General features: G+C 40.3%; 1 protein-coding gene across 1 annotated transcript in view; it reads left to right on the top strand.

The window, feature by feature from the left end:
- Window positions 1-11,470, top strand: part of LOC104490250 (band 4.1-like protein 4B) — a gene marked incomplete at its 3' end in the record, with an annotated part of 119,662 nt that overhangs the window by 46,404 nt on the left and 61,788 nt on the right. The window contains exons 5-8 of the mRNA XM_010132511.1: window positions 1,880-1,958; window positions 5,287-5,331; window positions 6,011-6,063; window positions 11,357-11,470. Of these exons, the coding sequence (XP_010130813.1) occupies window positions 1,880-1,958; window positions 5,287-5,331; window positions 6,011-6,063; window positions 11,357-11,470 (291 nt within the window). The remainder of the gene's footprint in view (window positions 1-1,879; window positions 1,959-5,286; window positions 5,332-6,010; window positions 6,064-11,356) is intronic.

The raw sequence follows: 11,470 nt of genomic DNA, 5'->3' as shown, positions 1-11,470 counted from the left end.
TTTTTTTTTTTTTTTTTTTTTTTCAAAGAGTAAACACAAAGTATTTCATTGTGTAACAGTTAACCACTTTATTAAATGTTATAAATAAAACTAGCAGAAATACCTGCTGTTTCATCAAAGGGAGTTTTGGATGGAAGGGTTGAGTTTGGCCACTAAGTTTTTTTTTTTTTGGCAATTGGCTAAAGCAGGCAAGTTGCTCCTGGATCTCTAATAATCTGGTTGCGGGCTTGGGTACAGTACAACACCAGTACTAACGTGTTTTGTTAATATACTGCAGTTGGCAACAGACATGGGCCAACTGAGAATATCGCTTCTGCAAGATTTTAAGTATAACATTTTGCAAGGAAGTTGTTGACCCCCTTGCAGGACCCCGCAGAGATGGATCTTGATTGCTTCAGTGGTGCTTTGCCTTTCTTTCTGATAAGTATCCAAATATCTAGATGATTTTTCTAAATGGTGGAGTTCTTCAAAGGCCTTTGGGACAATTTGGTTTCATCTCATGGTGTGTGGGGGTCAGTCTGCTAGAATAGATTGTAGAGATAGCTGCTCTGGGTAATGTTTTGGTGGTTGGCTTTCTCTCGCCTTTTCATCACGTCACGGACTGCTTTACCTTAAGGGACGAAGTGATTTCCAAGTGCACTTTCTGTGATAGCTTTGTCCTTTTCTTGATCTGTTTTAAAATGTGGAAAACCAGCGACTTTGTAACACCTTAAACCAGTTTAGTTGCACTGTTTTGTCCATGTTTAATCTGTTAAGGGCCTGTTTTAAAAAGAAATTGGCCAAGCCCTTCCCTGGGAAGGAACAGTGAAGAGGGAAGCAATTTGATGAGTGTTGTAAAAGTCTGTCTCACAACAGGATACTTTTCTTTACCTTGCATTCAGCAGGTGCTTTGAGAAGAGTTCCTCTTTCATGATGGATGTTGCTCACTGCTCTTTTTTTCCCAGCAGTGGGCAGGTAAGAGTCATTATCTCACTGATGCAGACCTTACCAGTGGTGCCTAAGTGTCAGCCTAGGGTACTGTAACCTGTCTTCTAGAGGATATCATTGGAGACAATATCAGAGCCCAAATTATTGGCTGCACGTTGTTTAGTAAAATGGGTCATTAATAGGCACATATATACTGTGCTGACGTGGTGTTACAGAAGACCTTAGAAATGTGTGAAAAGGAGTAATTTTTCTGACACTTAATATACCAGCAGGCTGTTGGTCTTGGAAGATAAGGCTTAGGAAGGTAAGGATGCATTGGTCATAGTCTCGTGGTAGTTGGGTATCATTTTATTATCTGTGTTACAAACAAAGTCAGATCTAGCATTCAGCTTCTGGCATTAGAAAACAGCAGTTCTTCGACTCCACTTCATGGAATTTGTTAGTTTTCTGTGTCCATGGGTGCCTTCCAGAGGCCTCTCTCTTCACATTATTTACCTTACCTTTTCTTATTCGCATGTCTCAATCAAAAGCTGATCTATTGGGTTCTGGGGGTTTATGGAGTTCTATTTGTGCCTGCTAACAAGAAGCGTCACCCTCTCTCTTCCATCTCCCCTTGCTCCCAGCAACAGGCAACGTACCTGGAACTTATTGTCATTCACATGCTGTGGGGCGTGCCTCTGGAAAAAATTATGTTTATGTGTTTGCCAAATAGACTATTGCTCGATTAATGTAATTATTAGAGCATTGTTAAGTATGGTAATAATCTAATATGTTTTTAATCGTATGCTTTTTTAAATTTAATAATACGAAATACTTGTTTCTTTGAAGAATTTGAAAAACATACTTCATTTTGGGTTTCTTGGATGGTGAGGTGGTGACTGTTGTTCTGCCTTAGCAGAACTGCAACTAGTGTAAACTTTTTTTTCCCCATTTAAAATCTCTGCATATACAGTTGGACCTCCGTACACATTGCATTTTCGAATTAAGTACTATTCATCAGAACCGAACAACCTTCATGAGGAGTTTACAAGGTAGGAACTATGCATGGTTAACTGGGTGACTGGCAGAGGGATAAATAATGCATCTAAGGGTGGTACTGTATGTTGGTGATTTGAGGTTTTCCACTGAGAATGGTCACTTTGACTTCTTAGGTGTTTTTCTACTGTCTGAGAGAGACATCGTCTTTTTTTTCATGGGTCTCTCCAGTGTTTTAGTCTGTAGGAGATGCTGTGTTCTGGTGCTTCAAAGTTAGTAAAGAAAGGCAGTGTTGTGTGGGGAGAGCTGCAGCTGGGAAACAGCAGCTCTTTACACCGCTGAGAGGATTTTTCATAGTGTCCTGCTTGATTTCCAGTACTCTGGTTTGTCCCCCTCGCTCTGAGGCCTGGGAGTGATGTAATAATCGTACAAAGGCCACAGAACTATGGCAGTAGACAGCTTCAGTTCTTGGTTGATAGGTGGTTGATTGAATGTCTTCCACATACCCACAAGTTCTCTGTGGTGCAAAAGGTGTAAAGACTGCATTGTATAAAGGCACTTTAGAAACTGGACAGCTTTTGTTTCAGTCTGGGCTGTGGGGACTACATCTTGCTGGGTTTGTGGCATCCTGGTATGATCTAGAGATTATTCTGAAAATTGGGAAAGAAACAGCTGGAGGAAAAGCGTTCTTCATGTTTTGTAACTGCCGCCTTTGTATAGTAATCATCTGTCTTAATGTTACCTCTTTTTTTATGCTGTTTCTAACCATTTTCTATGTCTTCTAATTTGCTTGGCAATAATCAGCCTAAGGTGTTTATAAAGATTGTTGTTTGTTGTAGTTCATGTGCATGTGATGTTTACATTAAACTTACGCCTGCAGACCTGATTGCTGTCTCCTTTCCCATTTGCTGTTGACCATGTTTCGTTTTTTTTTCACTGCTCCAGACAAGATCAAAGAGCTAATTGTCACCACCTTATGATACTGATGTGGAGCCTTTAATAGCCATTATCAGTTTAGTGCTGCAGTGTTAATGCAGTAAAAGGGCATAGATTAAGGCAAGGTGTAATATAGAACCTTCTGCCACTTTTGTAATTGAGTGTAAGATCTTAGAGAATCCAAAAACGTGGATGATTTTGGGGCATCTCTAATGAGAAAATGCAGTTAAATTAGTAGAGATAATACATATTTTCCGAAAATTGACATAAGTCTTCATACATCAGGGTGCATGTCTGACAAGTATTACATTTCCCCTGTGATCAAATTATTCCATTACTATCTACAGCAAGATTTCTTGCTTAATCCTCTGAAGCATATGATCCTACTCACTGTGAGATGTGGGTTTCTGAGCTATATGATCACTGCTGTGATCGAGTAAGTCGTTTCCTCTGGAAGTATTAACCTCTGATTCTTTGCGATCTAATTATTGCTGAAAGGTGACATTTCAGAAGACTATTTTAATTAGAAAAACACTTTAGTCAGCTAAATTTTCAGTGTTGTTAACAAATTTTTTTAAAAATGTAAGCTTGACAGAAGACCACTGTGAAACTGTGGAAGGAAAATGAAAATTAGTTGGAAATTGATTTTACAGTGAACAAATAAATAGTTGCATTTTTCCTTTTTCTAGTGGAAAGTAATTTTGAATGCTGCTGGACTTTAAGAATCTTTGTGCTGGCTGGACCATATTTTCCATGTAGCATGTTGAGTAAAAAGTGAAGATTAACAACTATATACTCAGAAATATTCCAAGTGGAAATGGAGTGGGAGTAAGAGGAAGAAGAAAAATTTTCATGAATGGTAACCATGAACTGGCCTTGATGGAGGGTGTTTAAAATCCCTTGTGGGGATCTGTTTTGTAGTAGACTCCAGTTTCTAGTGAAGCTGTAGACATCACATTCTCAAAATGAGCTCAGAAATGGGATAGTGTTGAAACTCCTCACTCACTCTGACTTTTTCTATTTAAAAACACAGCTGAAATCCAGTGCATTCTGGAAGACATCTTCTGTCCCTTTTATGGGACCTGATCAGTTAGGTCAGTTAGAAAAACAACAGAAAAGTGTGCCTGTATACGTGTGGTGTGGAGAATTTTTTATTTTGCTGATTTGGAATATCAACAATTGAGATGACAATGCTTGTCAGTCTGTGTGCAGAAAAGGAGCAAGAGAAAGCCATACCAACCAGAGCAGAGCTGCAGTGCCACACAGACTGGCTGGCACTGATGGAGGCACTGCCCAGATGTGTCTTACAGATGTAGAAGTGCTTATAGGGTTGTGAATCATCAGGGGAAACCAATAAGAACACGAAATATATTTTTCTACCCTTAATCTATGCATCCAAATACCCAGGTTTGAGTGGCAAGTCAGATATTAGCCGGGTATATCAATCAGAGATGTGAGACTAAGCTAAATCTGATTCTGCTTCAGTATATGATGAGAAGTCTTCTTAATCATGCTTTTCGTTTCTTTTTTTCTCTCTGATTTCAACTATTCATCCTTCACCACATTCACAGCATGTCCCCTGTGATAAAAACAATTTGTCTTTCTATCATCCTTTGTAAAGATAGGAGAGGTTTACACTTGTGTTTACTGGGCTGACTCTCAGTAGTGCTTTGTGCTTTCTTCTCTCGAGTCTCTCACTCAGCATAGCAAGCCTCACCCCGACAGTGTCCAGAGCAGTGCAGAGCCTGCCTGTGTCATCGTGTCCTGTACAGAGCTCTGGCATGACCTGGGGCACTTCTGTATGCCTCAAACCCCCTGGGTGGCGGTGAAACATGGAGCAGGCCTGAAACTGAAGATTAGCAACAGCTTAAAATGCTGCTACAGTGTGAAATCTGTAAATTCGGACTTAGCCTCCTAAATAAATATGTGGGCTCTGTGGAATTACGGTTTCTTTTATTCAGAACTTTTCTGCACTTTTCTGCTATTTGAAGATTTAGTCTGAGCTTTTTCTTTTGCCCAGTTTGGACTTTTTCCATGTTCTGTATTTGAGTTTGAGAAGATAGCCCTGAAGTCTTAATGCCGTTATCTGCTTTTTGTCTCTAAGTCCTGTAATTCAATTCTTGCTTGAATTAGGCAAGACTCAGTTCAGGAGAACGTTGGAGTGCCGGTAACATTCAGGTTGCTGTGGCATATGCTCAGGTAGAGCACATCCCAAAACAGTGATACTTCTGACAATGTCCTGAACACAGCCAGCAGGTGAAAAATGTTCTCTTTTATTTTAGAGAAAGCAATGGGTTATGGGGTGTAGCTGAGTGATCCCAAAGGCCCTAGTTTTTTTAAGAGCACGTTCATGAAGATGTTGTGACTACTAGGATGTTTTTTCCAGTCATCGGGGCTAGGACAATGACATTATACAGACTTTTGACTTTCTGCATTTTTATTTGTCAGGTACCTGTTTGTGTTACAGCTCCGGCAAGACATTCTTTCAGGGAAGTAAGTACATCTTTGCTCTTGCAGCTGTATTTTAAAGTATTTATGGTAGTTATCTCTTAGTGATTTAAAACCTTAACTGTGTGATCTTTTTAATTCTTTATAATAGTTGTGCACAGATTATAAACATGATTTACAGTTCCACATGCATTTTTTTCCTTCATAATACAGTGCTCTATGACTTTGTGTGCTTTGACTGTATTATTGACAAATAGAATAGGTAAAGACCTTTGATGAATTGACCAGGTGATGGAAATGTATAAAGAGAGCGAAGATTGTCTTGATTTTTATGACTTGAAAATGTAACATGGGCGTGCCATATTTTTCAGAATAGCAGGTAAAATAGAGGAGGAATAGATGATAAAGTGCCACACTCTTCATACTGGTCAACCCTGAAAATTTTTTGTGTTCATAGTCTCACCCAGGCCAGTAAACTAACACCTACTCTGGTTTTTTTAACTTGTTTTATGGTGGAGCATATCATGTGTTTAGTGGGAATTAGAAAGTACCAAATTAGGAAATATATATAAGTAAAAATTAATTGTAGATGTTTCATATCATTCATAGCTTGTGGAAGTTAATGTTTCCATTTCTTATATCAGACTACTTTTTAGCTTTATTGCAAAGAATTCACTGAGGAAAAAAGCCCTGATTTTTATAGCTTGTTCTTTTTCTTTTTAAGACTGAAATGCCCGTATGAAACTGCTGTTGAACTAGCAGCTCTGTGTCTTCAAGGTATGCAATCTGTTGAAAGTGATTTGTCTTATGTATTGAAAAACTCATAATGTATTGAAAAAGAAACTTGTAGTTTCTTTTTACCCCTTATGCTTTCTTAATATCATATATAAATGCCATTCCTTTACCTGAGGGGAAGAATTTTAGGGACATCACTTTCCTCTGTTCTCTCCACGTGTAACTTCTGAACTACATTAGCCAATGTTGGCACACTTGGCAGGGGGAAGGAGCCTCAAAGGCATCAATAGACAAAGGTTTTTGTGGAAACCAGGAGCCAACCAGGGAAGAAAGACCCCAAATAGTTCCCCACTGAGGGGGAAGCTTAGATGTGTGCACAGCGTTTACCACAGCAGCCTGAAAAGCCAGCTGGCCCTTCAGTACACGCTTAGCACAGGTTGGGTCCCTGCAGGTGTGGCTTTGAACATGGGCTTCTTGCTGCCTGGGCTGTGCTTGGGAGAGCAAACCTCCATGGCTGTGATACAGGAGGTGGTCACAGGGCAGGAGGGAGCAGGTTGGAGAGAAGAGGATTCCACAGAAAGGTAAGAACTAAGATTACTTGTGTCAGGAGCAAGGGTTGCAACATTAAAAAAAATCCTAGGACACATTAGTTTATTGTAGGAAGGTTTTGTTTGGGGTTTTTTTTTTATATTGCTGCGAAAATGTTAATACAAATACTCATTCTGTTTCTGGAGGTTTGTTTTGCAGATGGGAAGGAAACTTGTGTAATGACAAACAAATCAAGTTCACTTTTTTCTAAAAGAAAGTGCAGTGAGCTGGACCATTTTAGGTATATCAGCAGCAAAATGAATCAAAAGGAAAGATACTCTTCCTGTTCTGCTGGTGGTTGGCCGTGGCACTTGGAGTGCTCAGGCAGAGTCTCTTAGCTTAATACAGCAATGGAGATAATGCAGTGATTCTAGATGGACATGACAGTCAAAACCATGAATTCAGTTCCAGACAGCAACAGGTGTAAATCTTAAGGCAGTGGGTTATTTTTCTGCACCAGTCTGGCACAGCTCTGGTTGCTAGGTGTGCTAAAAACGGCTGCAGGCAAACTCTGTTTGTCTTTTTGCAATGGAGACAATCTGGAGCCCGTATTTAATCACTACTTCCATTTTCACAGATGATAACACAGGTAACCTTGCCCCTGGTCTAAGCAAGGAGAACCAAGCAGAGAATGCTAGGTTGATGCCTCAACATTTGGGATAGTAACTCACACCCATGATTACTGTGTAAATGTAATACAATAGCCATCCATCATGTTTACAATGTCTCCCACTAGGTACCCAACTAACACTTCTTGATGCTGTCTTTGGAAACACACTTGTGTACTTTTCTCCTGTCTTTTTTTCAGTTTCAGTTCTTTGATATTTTGACATCATCACTATAAGTTTCTCCAAAATTGTTTCATTTTTGCAGCTCATTATCTCTACTGCCATATGCTACAATTAGCATTCTTTGATATAACGTTTGTTACATTTTATTGACATTGGAAACTTAATTAAGTAGGAGAGTTTGAAGAAATGTCAAATGATTATTCCATCCTCAGCAGGGGGATTTTACTGTGTAAAATCCAGTCCTGCCTCTTAGTGTGGCTATCGTAAGACTGAAAAAAGAGTTATAAATGGCTGTTTAGGAATTGGTACTCTAAGCCCTCTGAAAGAAAAGCCTTTTCACAGGACAGCTTTAAACTTCGTATTTGCTCTTTATCAAGGTTTTCTTTATCAAGGAAGTTGTTCTGTTACAGTAATTCTTCCTTGGTTTCAAACAACAGTTTCCAAGGCTGGCGTTTTGTGTGAATTGTCTTTCAGACATAAATTGTTGATTTGTTGCCAGTCCCATGATGGAACTTCTGTAGCGAGTAACGTCGATTTGCAGGATGGGGTAACTTGTGAAGCAGTTATATAATAATACATTTCTCTTTGGGATTATCTGCAGAAAGGTCATAATCAAACTTGAACTGTCAGTGTTAGAATACGTTTTTAACCATCTCATTAGTCTTGTGTGGCTTTTGTATTTAACCAGGCATACTTTTGAAATTACTAACTAAACTCAAAAGGAAGACTTTTTCTCAGATCTCCAGTTTTTAGCTCTAATTGTAAGACATCTTCATGGGATAGTGTAAACTAATTTTCCTTTTGTGTAAAAGAATCAACAATGTATTTACAGATAAACCTCTTTTTGCAGTTTTCAAAAACTTCCTAGGATAATTCCTTTTAAAAATGTCCCCCAATTTGTGCAGTTATTTATTAAAGAACACAGACAACATATAGACATGCATTATGTAGTACCTTCCCCAATCCACACCCACCCCACCCCAAAAAAAAAAAATAAAGACCAGATGAGGGGCGTGCCAAAGCATGTTACTTTGTCATAAAACTGCAGATGAAGAGATGGGTTCTCTGCTGCTCCCTTGTTGAAAAATGGTAGTGCTCCTAATCCTTTCAGGGAACATAATTCCACAAAGAAAAGGCACTAGTGAGAGCAACCTGGTACGGAGCCCATGCTTTCCCTTCTTCCACTGCCCTTTCTACCCTGTGTGGAGTACTGGTGAGACTCTTACTGGCTTTTACTCTCAAGACCTATTTCTTGGAAATCAATTTGATGACGTAGTTTGTTTGCCTGAAAGTGAATAAACAGAGAGTGCAGCTATTGAGAAATGAGGATGGTACCTTTCTTGTACCCAAGACTTCTGCTCTAGCTTCTCTGTGTATCTTTTGTCCTACACATCTTTTGTCCTTCCCATCCTTATACATCATCTTTATAGCACAGTCAGCTTTCGTTCTCTGCATTCTCTCTCTGTTAACTACTAAAGAAATCTCGCATGTTTTTCCTAGATGGTTCTCAACACATCAAACTTACTTTCTTACTTTTTTTTCCTGAAGTCACAGAATCATCTGGCTGGAAGAAACCTTTAAGATCATCAAGTCCAATTGTTCCCCCTACACTGCCAGGGTCCCTAAACCATGTCCCTCAGCACCACATCCATACCTCTTTTAAACACTTCCAGGAATAGGGACCCCACCACTTCCCTTGGCAGCCTGTTCCAATGTTTTACAACCATCTCTGTAATGAATTTTTTCCTAATATTCTGCCTAAATCTCTCCTGGTGTGACTTGAGGTTATTCCCTCCTGTCCTATCACTTGTCACGTGGGAGAAGAGACCAACCCCCACTTCACTACAACCTCCTTTCAGGTAGTTGTAGAAAGCAGTAAGGACTCCCCTGAGCCTCCTTTTCTCCAGACTAAACAATGCCAGTTTCCTCAGCTGCTCCTCGTAAGATAGATTCGCTAAACCCTTCACCAGCATCATTGCCCTTCTCTGAACCTGCTCCAGCACCTCAATTTCCTTCTTGAAGTGAGAGCCCAGAACTGGTACTGCAGTACCAGTGCTGAGTACGGGGGGACAATCACTTCCCTCCTCCTGCTGGCCACACTACTGCTGATACAAGCCAGGATGCCATTGGCCGCCTTGGCCACCTGGGCATACTGCTGGCTCATGTTCAACCAACTGTCAATCAACACCCCCAGGTCCTTTTCTGCTGGGCAGTTTTCCAGCCACTCTTCCCCAAGCCTGTAGCGTTGCAGGGGGTTGTCGTGGCCCAAGTGCAGGACCCAGCACTTGGTCTTGTTGAATTTCATACCATTGGCCTCAGCCCATCAATCCAGCCTATCCAGATCCCTCTGTAGGGCCTCCTGACAGGCAAATCAACACACCAACCCAACTTAGTGTCATCTGCGAACTTAGTGAGGGTGCACTCAATCCCCTCATCCAGATCACTGATAAAGATGTTAAAGAGAACAGGCCCCAATACTGAGCACTGAGGAACACTGGTGACCGGCCACCAACTGCATTTGACTCCATTTACACCTTTCTCTAGGCCTGGCCACCCAGCCAGTTTTTTTATCCAGTGAAGCGTCCTCCTTGCTAATGTGTTAGTTGTGGCTCCCTCTTATATACTGGAGACTGGACTGCCAGTAATTCCTAGCAACATCTGTGTTGGGTAGTCTCGGCAGCAGAGCTGAGATACTTCTGTTAAAGGAAACCACATATACATAAGAACACCGTCACTCACCATGGAAGATTTACTGTTGAAGAGAAACAATGTGTGTGAGGCAGTAGTTAGACATGAAGATCGGTTAACTCAACCTGTTTAATATCCTCAGGAATGGTAAATGTTTGAGCAAGAAGCTCAGGTGCTCAAAACCATGTAGTAGGTGTATCAGTCAACTGATTGCTTTTTGGAGGTAATGTCCTATGTTCCAATGTATCCTGCTTGGTATTTTTGAAGACTGAGAGTAAATTAAATTCTTGCAACTGTTATGTCAAAAAGTGCCGTGAAGCAATAAAACTGTTTTCTTCAAGGGATGTAATTTCCCTCTGTTTGGGGTAGGTTTTTGGTAGTTTCCTGGTTTGGAATCACATCGTTTGTCAGGTGACTTGTGGATTACTGAACGGTGTGTTTGCCATTGATATTTGTCTGAGGCAGTGACATTGTAGCCTCTTTGAATAGCTGAGAGGTTGCAGGAGCAAAGCGTGTCGCAGGCACAAGACACTTATGGGCATCAGTCATGAAGATGCTCAGCACTTGCATCTCCTGCGGAGCTCAGTAGAGTTTGCAAGTGTTCTGCTCATAGAAGATACCAGGTCCTAAGTCAGTAAGTAGGAAGTGACACCTCAATTATGGTAATGCTTCAGCATTTCTCTCCTTTAAAATTACTTAATCTGAATGTTATGCCACCATGGTACTTTAAAAAGAGAAAAAACACAATTTTACTATTGGTTTATTGAGACTAGGTATTATCGTCATGTTTTGACAAGAACAGTAATGTAACAAAGCATGCAGTAAAATGGGAAGTGCTTTGGAATGAGAAGCATGACCTCATTGCAGTAAGAGGAAGTTTCATAGTAATCTTTTCTGAAACAGTAGTGCATTGATTTTTGTTTTTAATAGAAACTTTATTTCCTTTAAATGCATTAAGACCCAGAGAAGCAGGTATAGTTAAACTGGTTTAGTTCTAACATTCCTGAATGTCAGAATTCTGTACTACAACCTCACACTGGTCCTGCAAATGCCTTTGTCTGACTTTTGTTGTAAAATCTGATTTGAGTTTCTGGAGGGGCAGTGGGGCAGTGTGGGGGGTGGTTAATTTACGGCATTGGCACAAGTACATTCTTCTACAATAAGCTTAGGAACTTAACTATCATTGTCTTTGTGGATATTATGGAATTAAATGTCTTTGCTCAGCCTGTGATCTTTATGTTTTTAACTTTTCGATTGATTGATTGCAGCTGAGCTGGGAGAGTGTGAGCTCCCAGAACACAGCCCAGAACTCGTGTCTGAATTCAGGTTTGCACCAAACCAGACTGAAGCAATGGAATTTGACATTTTTCAGAAATGGAAAG

The sequence above is a fragment of the Buceros rhinoceros genome, unplaced genomic scaffold (genome assembly GCF_000710305.1).
Source record: "Buceros rhinoceros silvestris isolate BGI_N320 unplaced genomic scaffold, ASM71030v1 scaffold13933, whole genome shotgun sequence".
In the NCBI taxonomy this organism is placed as follows: domain Eukaryota; kingdom Metazoa; phylum Chordata; class Aves; order Bucerotiformes; family Bucerotidae; genus Buceros; species Buceros rhinoceros.
Note: the sequence above shows the minus strand (reverse complement) of the source record. Positions and strands in the feature narration are given on the sequence as shown.